General features: G+C 44.6%; 1 protein-coding gene across 6 annotated transcripts in view; it reads right to left on the reverse strand.

The window, feature by feature from the left end:
- Window positions 1–8,713: 8,713 nt before the first annotated feature.
- Window positions 8,714–21,453, reverse strand: part of LOC131137599 (copine-5-like) — a 155,575-nt gene continuing 142,835 nt past the window's right edge. For 3 of the 6 annotated variants that reach the window (XM_058085728.1, XM_058085727.1, XM_058085726.1), the window contains 3 exons: window positions 16,937–16,994; window positions 15,042–15,115; window positions 8,714–12,243 (listed from right to left, as the gene is read on the reverse strand). In XM_058085728.1, the coding sequence (XP_057941711.1) occupies window positions 12,055–12,243; window positions 15,042–15,115; window positions 16,937–16,994 (321 nt within the window). In that variant the 3' untranslated portion in view covers window positions 8,714–12,054. The remainder of the gene's footprint in view (window positions 12,244–15,041; window positions 15,116–16,936; window positions 16,995–21,453) is intronic. The other 3 variants (XR_009131945.1, XR_009131944.1, XM_058085729.1) reach the window with 3 other exon arrangements.

The following is a 21,453-nucleotide window of genomic DNA, read 5'->3' on the forward strand; positions in this document are numbered from 1 at the left end:
CTATTTTTGCACCATAGTTTTTTGTTATCACTATCCTGCTTTTTTGAGGAGGCAATAAAGACCTTTTATTGAAAACTTACTCCTGCCTGCGTGCTTCTCTTGGGTCCTACCCTCTCCTCGGCGTGACAGAATACTACGACCAAATGAAGCATGGACCCCGCAAAGCAGGAGAAGATTTTTTTTGCCCTCAAGGCTCACGGTGAGTCCATCAGCCATCACGAGCAGATGCTTGAAGGCATGGCTAGCCTTATTAAGGAGATCCACGCCCGTATTCCTGCTCCCTCCTCCGACGAGCCTTCGACAGTCATGCCTCCTCTCCCGCCACTTGGCACCTCTTCCCGTGAACCCAGCATTCCCCACCCGGCCCGGTATGGAGGAGACTTCGGCCAGTGCGGGTTGTTTGTTCACCAGTGTTCCCTCACCTTCGCCCAGCAGCCCGCCACGTACACCACGGACGCAGCCAGGGTGGCATATATGCTCAACCTCCTCTCTGGCCGCGTGGCTCGCTGGTCCATGGCCATCTCCGAGAAGAGACCGGGGCTACTGGTCAATTTAACCTTGTTCGTGGCCGAGATGAGGAGGGTGTTTGATCACCCCATGCGAGAGCGGGAGGCTGGAATGCGCCTGCTGTCTATTCGCCAGGGCGGCGCCTCCGTCGCGGACCATTCCGTCACCTTCCGCATTCTGGCAACCGAGAGCGATTGGAATGAGAAGGCGCTCCGCTGCAGTTTCCTGGGGAGCCTCAGCCCTCACCTGCAAGATGAACTGGCCGCGCGGGACGAGACAAACACGTTGGAGGAGCTCATCGCCCTCTCCATTCGGTTGGATGGCCGTCTGCGGGAGCGCGCACTCCAACGTAGGGCAGGAAGGATCGTCGTCCCACGCCTGGCGCTGCCAGCCCCTCCAGACAACCGCCCGGACCCCCTCATCCCCCCTTCGGACATCAGCGGACCCCCGTTGGAGACTCTTGGCGGGACCGAACCCATGCAGCTGGGGGCCAGCCGCCTGTCATCGGCAGAGAGGGCCCGACGGCTGCGACTTAGTCTGTGCCTGTATTGCGGAGAGGCGGGGCATTCCGTCGCCAGGTGCCCCGTGCGTCCCAGGAGCCGACGCCCCTCCCCCTCCAGCGAGGGATCACAGAGGACCTCACCAGTCATCGGACGCCTCCAGATTGAAGGTACGCTGTCGTGGCGGGGGGAGGCGGTACCTGTCCAGGCACTTATTGACTCTGGAGCTGATGATAATTTCATTGACTGTAACTTAGTTTCACGCTTCAAATTACCCACTGTCAAGTTACATCCTCCCAAGTCTGTTCGCTCTCTCGACGGGGGTCACCTCGCTAGTATCACTCACCAGACTTGTATGTGCGCTCTTAGTCTCGCTGGTAACCATCTAGAGACTATTAGCTAATTTGTCATCCCTTCTCGTTCGGCGCCGGTGGTCCTTGGTCTTACTTGGGTCAGACAGCATAACCCTGTCATTGACTGGTCTGTACTTAAAATTACCAATTGGAGTGATTTCTGCCACTCCAATTGCCTGCGTTCCGCCTCGTCTCCCAGTTCTCACTCTGTCTTGTCGCCACCGGTTCCTCCCGACCTCTCTTTTGTGCCCGAGCAATATCACTCCCTTCACCAGGTTTTTTGTAAGGATCGTGCCATGTCACTTCCACCCCACCGTCCTTATGATTGCGCTATCGATTTGTTGCCGGGAGCGCCACTCCCCTCTTCGCGCCTTTATAATATCTCTCTGCCTGAGCAAAAGGCTTTGGAGGATTACATTTCCTCCTCGCTCGCGGCTGGCCACATACGTCCCTCCTCCTCACCCCTGGCGGCAGGGTTCTTCTTTGTTAAGAAGAAGGACGGCTCCTTGCGACCCTGCATCGATTTCCGCGCCCTTAACAAAATCACAATAAAAAACAAATATCCTGCTGTCGTGTTTACTAAACTGGATTTACACAACGCTTACCACCTTGTGCGCATCCGTGAGGGCGATGAATGGAAAACTGCTTTCAACACCCCGCTGGGACATTTCGAGTACCGCGTCATGCCGTTCGGCCTCACTAATGCACCCGCCGTTTTTCAAGCCCTCATTAATGACGTATTACGTGACATGATTGGACGTTTCGTGTTCGTCTACCTCGACGACATCCTCATTTTCTCCCCCTCTGCCTCCGCTCACTTCCAACACGTTCGCCTGGTGCTCCAGAGGCTCTTAGCCAACCGTCTGTTCGTTAAGGCTCAAAAGTGTTCTTTCCACTCCTCCTCCGTGCCATTTTTAGGGTTTATCGTGGAGAAGGGCCAACTCAGACCCGACCCCACCAAGATCCAGGCGGTGGCCGAATGGCCTACTCCTACATCAAGGAAGCTTTTACAGAGGTTCCTGGGATTCGCTAATTTCTATAGGCTCTTTATCCAAGACTTTAGCAAGGTCGCGGAACCTCTGAACAAGCTCACATCCTCCAAGACACCCTTTTTATGGTCCCCTGCGGCCGACGTGGCCTTTAACCACCTCAAATCATGTTTCATTACCGCTCCTTTACTTGTTCACCCTAACCCTTCTCGCCCCTTTCTTGTTGAGGTGGACGCGTCAGATACGGGGGTCGGGGCCGTGCTCTCCCAGCGCACTAGCACGGACCAGAGATGGCACCCCTGTGCATTCTTTTCCAGACGTCTGTCCCCCGCCGAGCGTAATTATGACATTGGCAATCGTGAACTCCTGGCAGTCATCCTCGCCCTGCAGGAGTGGAGGCACTGGTTGGAGGGGGCGGCTCACCCTTTCGTCATTGTCACGGACCACAGGAACCTGTCCTACATCCGCTCCGCCCAATGGCTGAACCCCCGCCAGGCACGCTGGGCCCTCTTCCTCACTCGGTTTGATTTCACCCTCACTTACCGCCCAGGCTCCCAGAATGGAAAACGCGATGCCCTGTCCAGGATGTTCGCACCTCCGGTGGAGCCTTGCCCTCGGGAGACCATCCTACCCGAGTCCCGCATCCTGGGATCGCTCCAATGGAAGGTGGAGAGGCGTGTGAAGGAAGCAAACAGTCAAGCACCTCCGGTCCCTGGCTGTCCACCCAACCGTCTGTTTGTTCCCCAAGACCTTCGCTCGGAAGTCCTGGTTTGGGCTCACTGTTCCAAACTCGCCTGCCATCCGGGGGCTCGACGCACCGCCTTTCTGCTTGCTCAGAAGTTCTGGTGGCCATCCCTGCACTCCGACATCAGGCGGTTCGTAGCGGCCTGCACCACCTGCGCTCGGAACAAGTCTTCTAGTCTGGCATCGGTGGGGTTGTTGCGGCCCCTTCCCGTTCCCTCCCGCCCGTGGTCTCACGTGGCCATGGACTTCGTCACTGGACTACCGGCTTCGAAAGGCTTCACCGTCATTCTCACATTCGTCGACAGATTCTCGAAATCCGCCCACTTCATTCCGCTCCGCAAGCTGCCATCCTCCATGCAGACAGCCCAACTCTTGGTCCAACATGTGGTGCGTATCCATGGCATTCCACTGGACGTGGTATCGGACAGGGGTCCGCAATTTGCAGCAGCCACTTGGAGGTCATTCTGCAAGTCTCTGGGAGCCACAGCGAGCCTCTCCTCTGGATACCACCCACAGACCAATGGCCAGACGGAGCGAGCAAACCAGGACTTGAAGGCGGCCCTGCGGTGTGTATGCCACCAGCACCCCACTTCCTGGTCCCTCCACCTGCCGTGGGTGGAGTACGCCCACAACACCCTCGTTTGCTCCTCTACGGGCCGCTCTCCTTTCCACGTCGCCCAAGGATTCCAGCCACCCCTGTTTCCCACCCAAGAGGCGGAGTCCTCCGTGTCCTCGGTGGCCTCCCTGCTACGCCGTGTTCACCGGGTATGGCGAGACACTCGGGCAGCACTTGTGCGGTCATCCAGACGTAACCAGAGGTTGGCCGATCGTCACCGCAGACCAGCTCCTGACTACAGGCCCGGTCAGAGGGTTTGGTTGTCATCTCGGGACCTCACGTTGGCTGGCGGATCCAGGAAGCTGTCCCCTCGGTTCATTGGTCCCTTCGAGGTGGTGCGCATGATCAACCCTGTGTCCGCCAGGCTCAAACTCCCTCCGTCCATCAAGAGATACCCAGTGTTTCACGTGTCCCTCCTGAAGCCAGTTGCCTCCTGCGAGCTTAGCCCTCCACCCGTGCCTCCACCACCCCCCCGGCTTCTGGACGGCCATCCGGCATTCTCTGTTAAGTCCATCCTCGACGCCAGGAGGCGTGGCAGAGGGGTGCAATTTCTCATAGACTGGGAGGGTTACGGCCCCGAGGAGCGTTCGCGGGTTTCGCGCGCCCTTATCCTTGACCCGTCCCTCATCTCCGACTTTTATTGGAGATTTCCCGATAAACCAGGTAACCCGGTAGGCCCGCCCGGTTAGTTGGGAGGGGGGAATACTGTCACGCCATTGCGTGACACTATCTTACTGCTCCTGGAGCAGCCTACTGGTTTTGTCACCATTTGCACTTGCCTGCCACTCATGCTCTCTCTCCCCTCAGGCCCCAGTTCGCCCTGATGGGAGGAGCTACCCGGCCAGCCACAGGTGTTCTCAATCACCACCTTCCATTTAGGCACACCTGTGGCAGCAGGAAGGCGTCGTAGTATTATTCCTCATGGACGCACGCCACTTGCCTGTTTGGACCTGAGCCTTTTGCCGCCCTTTCCACCACCACATAGTGGTGCCAAGTCTCCTGCCCGACGCCTTCCTGCCAGCCAGGTAGCTGCTCCCAACCTGCACTAAGAAGTTAGTTTAGTATAGCCTTGCTAGTCTTTTTCGTGGTACCTTTTCTGTTTGCTCTCTATTTTTGCACCATAGTTTTTTGTTATCACTATCCTGCTTTTTTGAGGAGGCAATAAAGACCTTTTATTGCAAACTTACTCTTGCCTGCGTGCTTCTCTTGGGTCCTACCCTCTCCTCGGCGTGACAGTCCTGAATGAGGCCCACGACTGTTCTGTCATCCACGTACTTCAGGATATGGTTGCTGCTGTACGTGGGGCGACAGTCATGGCTCATCAGGGTAAATAACAGGGGGCTCAGAACGCATCCCTGGGGTGAGCAGATGTTTAGGGAGATGACATTGAATGTGTCATCTGTTGTTGCCCAATCGGACATTCTGGGTTCTGTCGGTGAGGAAGTCAAGGAGCCAGTTGCACAGGAAGGTCTTGAGGCCCAGCAGCTCCAACTTGCGCTGGATACACAGTCAGGAGATCGGGAACACCTGGGTGGGATTATCCACTTGGCATCTCTGGAGTTTGCATGTTCTCCCCGCGCATGCGTGGGTTTTCTCCAGGTATTCCGATTTCCTCCCACATTCCAAGAAAATGCATGTTAGCTTCATTGGCCACTCCAAATTGTCCATCGGAATGAATGTGGGTGTGAATGGTTGTTTGTCTATATGTGCCCTGTGACTGGCTGGCCACCAGTCCAGGGTGTACCCTGCCTCTCACCCAAAGACAGCTGGGATAGCTCCAGTATAACCCATGACCCTAGTGAAGATAAGCAGCATTGAAAATGGATGGATGAAATACAGTGGGTTGCAAAAGTATCCATATCCATGAGCAACACTCAATTTCTCAGCACAGAATAAAGGAAAGATGTGTTTCCTCTGTTCACATGAAAAGAAATAGCACAAACATGACAATCCATCACTGTTCATAAGTACGATAGATAGTAACTATAGATAGATTGCATAAGTCTGTATTTCATTGTTGCAAAAGTATTCATACCCTTGCACCAAAGTTGTCATTTTTAGTCAAAAATGACTGCACACCTTTCTTTTGTTCTGTGCCAAGAAATTGAGTGTTGCTCATGGGTATGAATACTTTTGATTAATATGATGTAGCCCTTTATTCTTGTCACTTATACAGAAGTATATCATTAAAGTGTATCATCAGTAAATCATCCGTCCATACATACACAACATACTATGCAGTGAGACAAGGGATGACAGGACGGGATGATTGGGCGATGAAGGGGGTGAAGAAGGGGAACAACACGAGGAGAGGGGAGGAAAAAAAACAACTCCAAACTAGACTCTTAAATGAAGGAGCACAGTGTGGGACTATTAAAAAAAACCTCAGCATACAAATTGGCATACAAGTAAAAACATTGTTCACACACATAGACACAAGACCAGCGCCACAAAGGGAAAAATAGCCAATGCGAGCAGCAGTCAGCCAGGCTACCTGCAGCCACTTGCAAGCCATGGTCCCTGTCAAGCCAGCACCGGGGGGATATAGTGGCGAGAGCGTTGGATGGATGTAGGTCTTTGGATGCAACGCTTCCCCCGTCAGGTGCCCAAACCTGGCTGAGTTTGCAGGGTGTCATTGCGATACGCAACAGTTGCCATGGAGCCCAGAGAAGAGAAACAACAGGTGTCCGTGAAGAAATAATGGAGGGTGTCCCGCTGCAGCAATCTCTTGGGAGAAGTTGTTTTCACAACACAACCTTGGTTAGTCGTGGTGAGGACGCCGAAATCCAGATTAAGAATATTGTTTGGGTTAGTTCGGGCAGCCACATTCCAATAGACCGGGCGACCCTATTGTCCATTCTGGTCTCCCAATTGATTCAACTGCTTTTGCAAAATCTTGCAAAATCACCAAGATGGCATCCTTGTTGTGATTGGCATGACTTTCCACTTTCCCCAACTGTCCATCACCTACCCGGCAGTGTACGTTCCGTCAGGGCAGGCAGGTTCCCCCGATCCCGAGCTTCTCGTCAAGAAGAGTGTCAATTGCGTGGAGAGACCAGTTGTTCAATTCCATGAATTAGGTTTTTGGAGAACAGTGCAGAGAGAGGCTTTTGAGAAAATATAAGACGAGACTAGACAAGACATAAGAAGCAAGCAAGCAGGGAAGATAAGGAATAGGGAGGAGAGGGGAAAGATGCGACCGCCTTGTTGAGAGCCAAAGAGAAGTCCCACTGCAACCCAATGAAGGTGTTTTTTTGCCTGATCAAACGTTCAAAGACCACAGGCTATATAAGCCAAAATCTGCTCAAAATTCTCATTTCCGTAGGCTAGAGCTAAGAAGCTTTCTCTTCTTGAAGGTGGTTGGATCGTTAAGCTGCAAAAGCAAGGCTTCTCACAGCTTGTCATTGCTGCTAAGGTTTGGACGCAGTAAGACAGTCATTGTACAGTTTTGAAAGATCCTGAGCATTACAAAAAAAAAGTCAAGTAGTAGACCCCCAAAAATTACTCCTGTGCTGAGCCAGAACAGCCGATTGATTGTCTGTCAAGACACAGGGCGGTCCTTGACGCAAAATAGGGCCCTTACTGGTGCCAACTGCAGCGCAATAACCATCAGACAACATCTGCGGAAAAAGGGTTTCAAATACAAATTAAAAGACCTTGTCTCCGTCAACACTACAAAACTGCTGCTTTGCCAGGCAGCATCAAACTTGGGGCATTGAAAGGTGGAAAATTTTTATTCTCTGATGAGAAAAAAATGAACTTGGACCGTTGATGATCATGGTCCAGATGGCTTCCAACGTTGCTGGCCTGACAAGGAGATTCCACCTGAGATGTTTTCTACCCGGCACAGTGGAGGGGGGGTCCATCATGATGCGGGGTGCTTTCTTATTTAGTGGAACACTGCAGTTGGTGCAGGGTGGTCAAACGGGGGGTTTTTACACTAGGGGAGCTATTATGGTCATTTTTTGACCCTTTGTATTGATTTGTGTGTCATTAAGATGTGAAAAACGTCAATTCTAGGTATTTTTCAACTCATCTTAAAGGGGTACTGCACTTTTTTTTTTAATTTTGCCCATCATTCATAATCCTTTTTTAGTTATTAGTCATTAGTTATTCCATAAAATGTGAAACATGAACACATATTTTCTGTGTATTATAACATGAGAAAGTGTGACGATCACCTGTTTTGTGTCTGGTGGTGCACTCTCTCTCTCTCTCCCCCCTTATAGTATACCGCCCTACTGGAGCAGGGGCAGGTGGACGCACCGGTTCCTCATTAGACCTCTCCTCTACATAGGCAGTGGAGTGGAGGCAGCTGGGAGTCGCTGGATCTTTGTTCTACGTCCTGACGTCTCCACACGCCACAACCTCGCTGCCTTTTTTTCCCCTCTCGTCCAGCTGTCCCTGTCTCCCTAGTGTGAGGAACTCTCGCTTAGCTAGTCATCCTGGTGTACCTAGCCACCAGCGCTTTATGTTCAGTTTGTTTCCTTTCCAGTCATTTTTTCATGGTGTGCAGCCTGTTGCTGCCACCAGCGCCCTTAGTTGTCCCTCTTTGCTACTGAACCATTAAAGAGCCTTTTATTTCCACTTCCTGCTTTGGCATTCTGTGGTCCACCTCCGGGGAACCGTAACAGAAAGCAAGTTAATATGAGCTCGTTAACAATGCACGTCATTGGGATCTATTTCGACTATGAAGTTGAAATGTTTGATAACACGTACACTGATGATTACATGTCATAGTTGCTGTATCTTTCAGTAATCTGATGATTTAAAATGCTACCGAAACTTCTTTTTGATATGTACGTATACGTATATATACTGATACGTGTATATACATATATATAGTATATATAAATACATATATATGTATATATATATGTATATATCTATAAGTATATATACATGTGTGTGTGTATATATATATATATATATATATATATATATATATATATATATATATATATATATATATATATATATATATATATATATACATGGCGGTTAGCGCGCAGACCTCTCAGCTAGAAGAACAGGGTTCAATTCCACCCTCGGCCATCTCTGTGTGGAGTTTGCATGTTCTTCCCGTGCATGCGTGGGTTTTCTCCGGGTACTCCGGTTTCCTCCCACATTCCAAAAAACATGCTTGGTTCATTGGCGACTCCAAATTGTCCATAGGTATGTACGTGAGTTTGAATGGTTGTTTGTCTATATGTGCCCTGTGATTGGCTGGCAACCAGTCCAATGAATGAATGAATGAATGAATATCCTTAATGTTCACTCTCATTGGGATGTCAAACCAGCATCTTGTTGAGTCTTTGTAGCAAAATTGAGAGCTAGATATCCACTCTTCCGTCTGTGAATGGAGCTGAGATGAGCACTTTGCGAGGCGTTGTGTTAGTCCGCCAGATAAAAATAGTTTTACATGTTATCTGCTACAATAATAATATTGCTGTAGCTTGGTTAATGTACAAGTCAGTTATGTAAATGGACACTGTTGCTTTTTTTGTGAGGGCTACACAAATAGGTATTTCACATGATGTCCGTTTTTAGCATGCTCATATTAACTTGTTTTCTCACGCTAGAACGCACAGAAAAGGTAAACAAATGTGAAACAAATGTGTTCATGTTTCACATAAAGATTGTGAATGATAAAAAGTGTATCAGTAAAATTGTATCTTTTTTTCCTCTCTAAATTTGGTGGGTGTGGCTTATTCACCGGACATTATGGTACATATTTTTCATAAAAACAATGCAAGTTTACTTCTTCCTTGAGGCAAAAAAATGGCCCCAATTGAACGGTAAACAAGTCTTGACTCGAGTATTGTAAAAGGCTTAGTCATACCTTACATTATATTCAAAGATTATCTGTGAAGTACAAAAACTACACAACATGTGCAACCTCCACAGACTTTCTCAACAGTTTTATCATTAGTAACATTTGTATCTTCAACATGACAACAGCTGCTGGCAGAATAACACCTGGCTCAGTCAATTTGGATATGTTTCCATATTGTAGGCACATTTGGATCAAATGACTGAGACAAACTGGTCAAAACAATAGCGGTGGGTGTTAAACTGTCTTTTTCATCCTTATAAGTGGACTTTAATAACAGCATACATATATGGAAAATAGTGGCAGATTGTGTATACTGTACAATATTTAAATAATATTACATAAAATGGACCATAGTGCATTATACTGCTTAATGTGTAGTGATTATTTGTTTGAAAAAATGAATAATAATAGTGGAGGATTATGGTGCCACTACCGGATTTTCTGCACTATAAGACACTCTTAAAAGCCTTTAAAAATGAATAAAGCATCTCATAATCCGGGGCGCCTTATATGTGAGTTAAAAAATCTGTAAAAATGTTGTGCTACTTTGATAAGTGTTCCGCTTGATTGAGTGTCATACCATTTCACTCTGACACAGGTATGTAATACTACGCTGGCAGTGATAAACCAATCAGATAATTTGAGCAAATTAATTCAGAGCTTCCCATCATTCCTGGAGGATTAACAAGAAAACTCCAAAGCTGGACATTGGTGTAATAGGAATGTTCAAAGTGAAGTTGCGAAGGGTGTGAGAGTGATGGATGAAAGACGGCGGACACGGAGGCAATACCCGGGCAATTTACGCCACCATATGTGAATAGATTGTGGGTGCCTGACCAAGGTATGTTCTTTAAATGTAGTCCAAGCTTTGGCGAAAGCCGGCATCATTGCTGAACAACCACCTGACAACAAGACTGACTCCGACAATGATGCAAGGGAACCCGGCATGTTTGATGGTGAAATTGCCCAGCGTTTCAATTCAGATACAGAAGGTGAGGGTCTTGATGGATTTGTTGGAGAAGATTCATTAAAAAATATGGTGAGTGTATTGTTAAATAGTAGAATAAAGTTCAATTAAACTCACTGTTTGGCTTCAGTTGCCCTTCTTTTTGTAGACCGTGTAGTGCCAGGGGGTTTGTACATAGTTATTCATTCAAGAACTGTTAAAGTTGATGGTGTTGCCACTCGAACGGATTTGACACTCCATTCTTCAGCACTTCAACCATATGTTTTAGCATGCACCTTATAACACGGTGCGCCTGATCTATCAAAAATGTATGAGAACTAGACCCCGTAATTGAGACTGTGCCTTATAATCAGGGGCACCTCATGGTGCGGAAAATACACTCCTTGCATTTGGTGTGATCAGCACTTCTTAGAAGGCGAAAGAAAAAGCAACGGTAATATATTTAATCACGTTTTACACTAATAAATGTATAATTTCTCATTCTGGTATAACTGATTTAGCCTTTTTAAATGAACGTAAGCAATAATGAATCAAAACAAATATAAGATTGTGAAACTCTAACAGTGTGATTTGTTTTCATGTTTAAGCAGGAACATTTCTTCCTGTGAACGGGATACACAGGAGAGGTGTGTCCTCTCTGTAAACATACTGTTTGTGGCTGTTTCTTTCAAAACAAGAATGTAGCTGTTGTGCTTTGATTTTGGATAGTAACTAGTGCATTGTTTTGATAGAAACATACTAGGAACTAGGGACTAGGAACATACTAGGAGCAGGTATAATAATAATAATAATAAGAAAACAGGGTGGCGGTGGGTCATCCATAACTAACTTACAATCTAACAATGGTCACACAATCCATAAAATGCATAATATATATTACATGCGTTTACATTTAGAAAGTGGGATATTTTCTTTAATAAGCTGGGTCATAAAATATAGGAATGGATGTGGGTGGGAATGGTTGTTTCTCTATATATGTGCCCTGTGATTGGCTGGCCATCAGTCCAGGGTGGACCCGCCTCTCTCCGAAAGACAGCTGGGATAGGCTCCAACACCCCCACCCTAGTGAGGATAAGCGGCATAGAAGATGGATGGATAAAATATAGGATGGACAACTCCAGGGAAACTGAAACTGAAATCCAAACCAAAGAAAATAAATTATTCCATAAATAAATTGATTTCCATATGATTTTCTAGATCAACACACAGCAATTGTAAAAGGTTGCACACACATGATACACACTGGCACATTCTAATACACATATGCCCTTCCTATAGTATTTTCTTGCTATCCATTACTCACCAATGCAGCAAACAATGAAACCTCCTGTGGCATCCATGGGCTCCTCTGAGCACCCTCTAGGCTCCAAAAGTGACTAAAACACCAAAACTCCTCTATCTTCTTCCTGCAGGTGCCCTGCAAGCTCTAAAGCTCTTTGCTCCAAAACAGAAATAGTTTCATCTCCACTGGTTTCACTAAGGGGACCTATGAGGCCTATGAGGCCTCCAAAAAGAATACAGCCTGGAGCAGTGGGAGGGCCTTCAGACAGAGTTGGTTTGGCAATAGTTGTCAGGCAAGGAAGCTGGTGGGACGATGTTGGGTTTAATAGCTCTGCTCTTCATGTAGGAGATGACCTGGTCCGGGATTTCAGCCAGTACATCCTTAGCCAGGCGGGCCATGCTCAGAACGTGGTTCCCTGTGCGGTCCATGTAGTCTCTGAATGGGACAAACTGGTGCGATGCAGGAGACAGATCAGTGAGCAGAACAGGAAGATGAGTCTACACGGCTGCATTGTGAATTTGAGTTAGGAATGTTAAAAGAATTTTTTTTTTTAAATGTGGGTTACAAATCACTGGGGCAAGCTATACACCTGTAAAACAACAATTGTATGAATACCAAAAAAAAAAGAAATCCAACAGATTTGCTATAAATGCATGTAATGCAGCACAATACATCAGATTAATTTTCCTGGCCACATGACATCTGGTTTGTGTGGCCAACTGTTGAGGTGAAATTCATGGAGCATATTCAACTGGCCGACATCTTCAGTTCAAAACAAAAGTGTTTTTAATGTTTTTGCAGCAGATTTCTAACAGCGTAGTTGTTTTGTAATTCATAAATATTATAATTATTTTATATATATATGAGCTGTGTGAAAGATTCATTCATAATAAAGTCAGCTTTACTAACACATTATCATGTATTTGTACATTATTATGTATTTTTCTCAGAAGCAGACAAAAAACATTGTCAGTGACTGATTCAGTGCCCGCAGTCTTGAAAAAATGCACTATGTTGTGATGAAATAAGTTTAAAGTTGACTTATTATGCTTTTTTTTAACCTTTTTTATTGAGTTGTGGTCTCGTATAGAGCAGCTACCTACAATAACCCGCAATCTGCACCCATTCCGGCTGAATTTTCTTTGATTTGTGCTTCCAGCCAAAACGGTCTGTTTTAATTTATTCCACTCACAGTATGTGCCTAAGGGCATGCCCACTCCGCTGCGACTGGTCACACGCCCAAAGTGCTTCCTAATATGAACACATGAGGAAGTCCACCCCTTTGTGACATCACAAAGGGGCAGTTTTACCACACCTATAGAAACCCAGCGTTTTTAGCCATCCCAAACTTCTTTCAGGGCTCACTTCCAAATGTGCAAACCTCGTGATCTGAAACTTTGGCATAGTTTAACACCAGAATAAAACATTCTAACTACATTTATAGGGCAGAAAAGCAGAAAAAGCATCATAGCTCCCCTTTAAGATTACAAGTCCTGTGTAAGTGTATCTAATGTTGTGGCCAGTCAATGCAAGCTATACGTATGTATTGAGTTGTTTAATGCTGTGCACCGCGCAATCACACTTGTTACGGAACAAGTTTACCAAGTAACTTTAAACCAAAATAGAGGCCAGCTGAAGAAAAGCTAATGAAGTGGAGGAATTGTGACAAACGCTGAGCCGTTTTCATATTCCCAAATGTATCGTGTGAGGCACAACAGAGCTCCTCCATGGCTGCCGCCGTCTTGGGAGAGGCAGTCGCTGTGTGCGACTGGCCAATCACAGTGCGTGAAGCATGAATACACAATGAGCATTTTCTTTAAACAAAAATACGGATGATGATGAAATGTACTTGTTTCATACTCGTATTCGACAAAAAAAGCATTATCCGTAACCCATACTTGTTTATTACGAATATCGGGTTCATGCCTACTGTTTACTGAGGAGAGGGGAGAAGGGGCATGTGGGTGTGAAGACACACACAATCATGGAGATGAAAGATGGGTTACCTTGTCATGAGTGTCCGTTTTCACTTCTAAAATTTGTATTTGCCCCCTTGCCGTAGTGTAGACCCGATCTTTATTTTTAACATTATCTAAAAATATGAAGTGCATGAAAGGAGGATGGCATCTCAAGAATATGCCATCAAAGGTTCTCCTATTTGTAGGTGGATCGCAAGCACAATGCCTGGATTAGCCTACTGCTGTGTTTAATGTGACTGTCAGGAACAGATGTGGTCTACTTGGTGATTCAAATTGTGGCCTCTGATGTGCAGTCCAATGGGCTCTGAACATTTAAAGACAGGCCTTCATTTGATTGGTTAAGATTACACTCGGCTGTGTAGAAACGTCTCACAGCTTCCCTCCTCCCTCTTTGTCTCTTGTGCTAGTGGGAGGCACGGAGGCGTGGGTGCACTGTGCTGGACCGCGCCACAGTACAGAGAGGAAACTGCGCTTGCCAGGTGTCTGGTCTATACCTAGCCCTATGACTATTAATGACTACAATTAAGTTGTAGTTAAAAGTCAAAGATATGGCAAAGCCATACAGTTACATTGTACACAAAACAATTATAAAAGCAAAGGTAGAATATACACATTATTATTTACCAATGTTTTGGATATTAAAGCAGCACACAAGTCTCAAAGGTTTAACTACTCTGGATTAAGATGGTTTGTTTCAGAGTTGTTTCACTTCAGAAAATATAAATAATTATCAATAAACCAATAATTTGAGAGCCCAGATTACCACGTTTAGGGTGTTGATCACCACTCAGTCAAATCGAGTCAAGTTTATTGATATAGCTCTTAATCACAAAAGAGCCTCAGAGGGCTACATCTATTTTTTAAAATCTATTAAAATTGGATTGAGAGTTGCATTTTTATACATTGTTTTAAAAATTGACATTCCTGATATAGCACTCTCTAGCTTTAGTGTAGAGCATTATTCATTCATTCATTCATTTTCTATCGCTTGTCCTCACGAGGGTCGTATTATATTATATTATATTATATTATATAATATTATATTATATTATATAATATTATATTATATTATATAATATTATATAATATTATATTATATTATATTATATTATATTATATTATATTATATTATATTATATTATATTATATTATATTATATTATATTATATATTAAGTCTTGTGGTCTGGTCACACAATTGTATAAAATACATATGAAATATGTATTAAAAAACTTATATTTGAATCCTTATTGACAAATCCTCTTTCACCTGTACAATGTCTCTTTCTGCCAGCTTTCCACGTGACGAAATCCTGATGTCATCACCATCCAGCTCCACCATGGCTGCAACAAAAACACAAGTCACTTGACCCACCCCATGATACACTGTATACAGTGAAGAAAATAAGTATTTGAACACCCTGCTATTTTGCTATTTCTCCCACTTAGAAATCATGGAGGGGTCTGAAATTTTCATCGTAGGTGCATGTCCACTGTGAGAGAGATAAACTAAAAAGAAAAATCCAGAAATCACAATGCATGATTTTTTAACAATTTATTTGTGTGATACAGCTGCAAATAAGTATTTGAACACCTGAGAAAATGAATGTTAATATTTGGTACAGTAGCCTTTGTTTGCTATTACAGAGGTCAAACGTTTCCTGTAGTTTTTCACCAGGTTTGCACACACTGCAGGAGGGATCTTGGCCCACTCCTCCACACAGATCTTCTCTAGATCAGTCAGGTTTCTGGGCTGTCGCTGAGAAACACGGAGTTTGAGCTCCCTCCAAAGATTTTCGATTGGGTTCAGGTCTGGAGACTGGCTGGGCCATGCTAGAACCTTGATATGCTTCTTACGGAGCCACTCCTTGGTTTTCCTGGCTGTGTGCTTCGGGTCGTTGTCGTGTTGGAAGACCCAGCCACGACCCATCTTCAATGCTCTGACAGAGGGAAGGAGGTTGTTCCCCAAAATCTCACAATACACGGCCCCAGTCATCCTCTCTTTAATGCAGTGCACTCGTCCTGTCCCATGTGCAGAAAAACACCCCCAAAGCATGATGCTACCACCCCCATGCTTCACAGTAGGGATGGTGTTCTTCGGATTGTACTCTTCATTCTTCTTCCTCCAAACACGCTTATTGGAATTATGACCAAAAAGTTCTATTTTGGTCTCATCTGACCATAAAACTTTCTCCCATGACTCCTCTGTATCATCCAAATGGTCATATGCAAACTTAAGACGGGCCTTGACATGTGCTGGTTTAAGCAGGGGAACCTTTCGTGCCATGCATGATTTCACATCATGACGTCTTAGTGTATTACCTACAGTAACCTTGGAAACGGTGGTCCCAGCTCTTTTCAGGTCATTGACCAAGTCCTGTCGTGTAGTTCTGGGCTGATTCCTCACCTTTCTTAGAATCATTGAGACCCCACGAGGTGATATCTTGCATGGGGCTCCACTCCGATTGAGATTGACCGTCATGTTTAGCTTCTTCCATTTTCTAATGATAGCTCCAACAGTGGACCTTTTTTCACCAAGCTGCTTGGTAATTGCTCCGTAGCCCTTTCCAGCCTTGTGGAGGTGTACAATTTTGTCTCTGGTGTCTTTGGACAGCTCTTTGGTCTTCGCCATGTTACAAGTTAAAGTCTTACTGATTGTATGGGGTGGACAGGTGTCTTTATGCAGCTAACGACCTCAAACAGGTGCATCTGATTCAGGATGATACATGGAGTGCAGGTGGACTTCTAATGGGCAGACTAACAGGTCTTTCAGGGTCAGAATTCTAGATGATACACAGGTGTTCAAATACTTATTTGCAGCTGTATCACACAAATAAATTGTTAAAAAATCATGCATTGTGATTTCTGGATTTTTCTTTTTAGTTTATCTCTCTCACAGTGGACATGCACCTACGATGAAAATTTCAGACCCCTCCATGATTTCTAAGTGGGAGAAATAGCAAAATAGCAGGGTGTTCAAATACTTATTTTCTTCACTGTATATCTCACGGCCACAAAATTATGACCCGCTTAATGAGACCCATAGCAAGAGCAATGTTACAAATAAATACAAAAGTGCTCAGTGTTGACTGACACTGTTAAAGAACTATCAACATTTATACTATGTTAATAACAATAAATAAACATTTTAGTTGACACTCTCACCATCAAACTCTGCTTGGCCGACTCCAACAATGATGATTGACATGGGGAGTTTAGCTGCCTGTCAGGAGCAAGAGAGCAGTAAGTTCCTGGAAGTAATGATATTTTGTACTACTGAGTATCCCATAATGCACTTGATCTTTCTGCATTGTCAGTCTAACTGAAAGCAAGGCGTCACAGAAAAGGAGCCGTTCAAAGAAGGAATTGGTGAAACATAAATTATAGATATGATCGTAAAGGTTTCATGGCAGTGTTTCATGCCACATTATAGAGCAGTTTGTGTGAATCATCCACTGCCTGAAAGAGGTCATAACGTTATTTCAACATTGAACTGAATAACTACATTTAAACTGTACCTATTTCATACGCGAGTTTAAAAATATAATATATCAATCCGGTTAAAGATATGACTATCTTTATAGTTTTGCTCACAGATATACATACAATGCAATGAGGACATACATATGCATCATTTAACAATCATTTTTATTACTGTATATCATCTCAACGGACAATACTATAGAAATGAAACTTGAATATACTTCAGAGCAGTGTTTCCCAACCATGACTGAGTTCAGGCATAAATATTTTTACATCAGAAAAATTCTAGTTAAGAGTTAATTGTGTACCTTCTACCCGATACTGGAAGAGCATTTCATTATTCTGGTTGTCACAAGATGTTGTTGACAAAAAAAATATGTTATTTGAAGTAAATACATTTTCAGACCAATAAGTCTGAAAATTGGATGGTAATTGGGTGGTCTCTCATGGCATACTAATGTTTTATGAGACAGTAGTTATCGAAGTCTGTGTCCAGTCCATGTAGCATAGATTGACTATCCACCGAAAAAAAATACACAGCCATTATTGTCTAAATAGCTGGCAATGCAAGTGAGCAAGATAACTGTGTCTTGCCTACAGTCAATCATGGATGTGTCATGGTCTGAGTGCTGTCAGCTGTGTACTGTGATATCCTAAAGCAGAGGGTAAAGCAGAGGCTTTGTGACATCACAGTGTGCTGACTGTGAGCACAAGCTGTAGATCCCGCCTCCCACTGAAACACCGCCCACCCCCACCATGCTAAACATCTTTGTCGGAGCTTTCATAGTTTTAGCAAGGACTGCTGGACAAAGCTGGACTTTCCTCAAACTGTTGAAATTACTTGATCATGTTGAGTCAGAAGAGCAAGCTGTAAGTAACAATTTATAAGTGTTCTAACTGTGTTTATTTAGTGTAAGTAAGCAGTTGTCTGTGTAGCATTATAGAGTGTGCATACAGGGAATGGGGTGCAAATTACAAGCTCACTGATGTCAGGAGTTTGCTGATAGCCTTTTTAACCACCATCAGGGGGGCTATCAGACTTTTTTTTAAACAGGGGTAGTCCCGCAAAAAACATGTAATGACCACATTTCCACTACCGATGTCAAGCTCTTAGTAAATGCAGACCTCCGGTACTACTCTTCATAGACGGTAAGTCAGGGGTCTCCTGCCAGTAGCTCATGAGCAAGTAGCTCTCCAAAGGGATTTTTTAATTTATTATCAACTCCTATACCCACTAAATTAGAAATTGGGGTCTGGTAGTTGACCAGAAGTCTTTGAGAACTCTTGGGAGTAGGACCAATCAAGGGGCCTTGGCGTTCCTGGATGAGAGGCATGCATGAAATAAATTGAATCAGACCGTTCTGGAAATGCAAGGAACTACAGCTTGAATTGGTGCATATTCTAGAAGATCTAGAAAGACTTCCGTGCCGGTTATTGTGTGTAGTTGTTCTTTAGGAGTTCACAACTAAATACAGGGCAGAAAAATGAGCATTATAGGTCCTCTTTAATATAAGTCAACATCACCAAAACAGTCATTTGTCAGTGAGACATTAAGAACAAAGGGGCTTGAAAACATATTTTTTTGAGTCATGTAACAGCTGAATAAAGCTTCCTTTGAGATGTTGCTGCTGTTATTTCCAAATATGACTCATCTTGTTTAAAGAAATATACTCAACTCAAATTAAGACAGTAAACGTCAAAAACCCTTTTCTCTGTACATTACACCACAATGTTATAAGCGAAAATAAATACTGACAATAATTACAGTGTCTGCCATATTCATTCCAAATAACCTGTTCACTACAGATGCAAAAATGTTGATTCCTGTGAATATTGCAATAATAATACTGCCCTAGATAGTCTTGCACTCATCATCCACAGTACAGTCAGAAACCTTGGTGTCATCTTCGATCAGGATCTTTCCTTTAATTCCTAAATACGACAAGTGTCAAAAACAGCATTCTTCCATTAATGTCAACATTTTAACGAAATATGTCACTTCCTGTTGACAAGGAAGGACATGCATGGCAGGAGTTTTTGTTGGGGAAATTTCCCGACCATTACTCATGTCAGCACCTCTAATTACTCCGCTGAGAACCCAGTTACAACTTTGTCTGAGTTCAGACAAGCAGGGTCTGAACTAACCACATCAATGAATGTAAGGAGCCGAGAGCCGTGACAAGGCTAGCTAGCTAGCGTGGCTGTGGCTGCTCCTAGCCTGACCTCCATGACATCTCGGAACCTTCGTGGAGACAACTCGGGCTGTAACATCGAATGGTGAGAGACAATATTGATGGTGAGAGAGGAAGCAGATGAAATGGATGTCGCCTCAACTGAGCAACAAGTAGTGGATTTTACAACATCTAAAGAGATAGATGTTGACATCCATTCCATTGACACTTGCATCCCACAGCATGGCATGAACAGAACCACACCCGCCATCATCGTCAAGTTCACTAACAGGAAATCCAAAATCGCTGTATTGAAACAGGTAAAGGTAAAAACGTCTTCATGAATGAGCACCTGACGAAGCACAATGCTGAAATTGCAAAGAAAGCATGTGACCTGAGAAAGCAGGGAAGGATCCGAGCTACTTGGAGCGTCAACTATAACATCTTCATCAAGTTAAATGGAGGACCGGATAGTGCAGTAGCAGCAGTACCAAAAATCCACTGAACCCCTACCGGAGGTATAACAAGTCGTACTTGGTATCAAAATGTTCGTTAGAACCTCTACTTTTCAGAACTGGTGTTGTACTTTGAAAAAGTTGTGTATAACATAGTCAATTAACCCCTTTATTGCCGAAACACGCAAAAAAACGACACTTCCTCATACCTTCAATTTATTCAACCCAGGCACTATAAAACTTTGTTTGATGCCACTACAATGCTATTTCTTTATTAACAGAGGTCTGTGGATATCATCTGGACATCAGTGGTGGTGTAAAAATCCCAAGGGGGGTAGTCTGGGGCCCCAAAATGGGGATTTTAGCCCCTTTTTCTACTTTTTCTTCAGGAAAACACCCCTTGTGAGCCCAATTTCAACTCAGATAAGGAGTGTTTGGTATCAAAATGTTCGTTGGAACCTCTTCTTTTCAGAACTGTTGTTGTACTTTGAGAAAAATTTGTGTAACATGGTCAATTAACCCCTTTATTTCAGAAACACATTAAAAACGAAACTTCGGTACACCTTCAATTTCTTCGACCCAGTCACTATAAAACTTTGTTTGATACCACTACAAGACTATTTCTTTATTAGTAGAGGTCTGTGGATATCATCTGGACATCAGTGGTGGTGTAAAAATCCCAGGGGGGGTAGTCTGGGGCCCCAAAACGGGGATTTTAACCCCTTTTCAGAGACATTCAAGTATTGGTGCAGTTTCCTGGAGGCAGGTGATGTTTTGCTTCACCTCCTGAGAGCCGACAAAGAGGGAGACTTCCATCTACACCTTGATGCAGCAATGGAAGCTGTTCCTTACTTCATTTTGGCAGGGCGAGTGAACTATGCAAGGTACACCCCCGTGTACGTTTCAGAGATGCGACAGCTGGAAACCAAACAGCCAGAAATGTTCAAGTTCCTCGAGCAGGGTGGATTTGTTGTTCGGCGGTCAGGCGAATCGAAGTTCAACAGTGTCCCTACCGATCAGGCGTTGGAGCAATCAATAAATAGAGATGCAAAAACCACTGGTGGAATCATCGGCTTCACCAGAAGAAAAGCTGCCCTGCTACGATGGCTTGTAACTCGCCATGCAACCTCACAGTATTCTGAGAGTTTCAAGGAGCTCTGTGGTGGGAAGTCGCTGGGTAGGAGTCATGATGAACTTGGCCAGACAAGGAAAGCAAGGGATAGAAATGACGTACTCTCTGTAATTGCGTACATAACGGACAGTTGCGAAAATCCATTTGATCTGAACAGCGTTCCTAGTGAGCTTGTGAATATCTCAAGTGGGAAAATTGCCACAAAACCGGTTGTGCAGTCCCTGACAACGATTCCAGGAAAGGGAAAAGGCATACTGGATAATTTCATTGCCCAGCGACTTGTGGATGGTGGAGAGAAAGACTTTTGGGATGCAGTACCCAAGTCTGTGGCCACAACATTCGAGAGCATGAAGAAATCTCTATCGTTTGATAAAGCCAAGAAGCTGTTACTTGACCCAGAGGTGTTGTTCCGTCGATTGCTTTGTGTTGCAAGACACAGAG

The sequence above is a fragment of the Doryrhamphus excisus genome, chromosome 10 (genome assembly GCF_030265055.1).
Source record: "Doryrhamphus excisus isolate RoL2022-K1 chromosome 10, RoL_Dexc_1.0, whole genome shotgun sequence".
NCBI classification, from domain to species: domain Eukaryota; kingdom Metazoa; phylum Chordata; class Actinopteri; order Syngnathiformes; family Syngnathidae; genus Doryrhamphus; species Doryrhamphus excisus.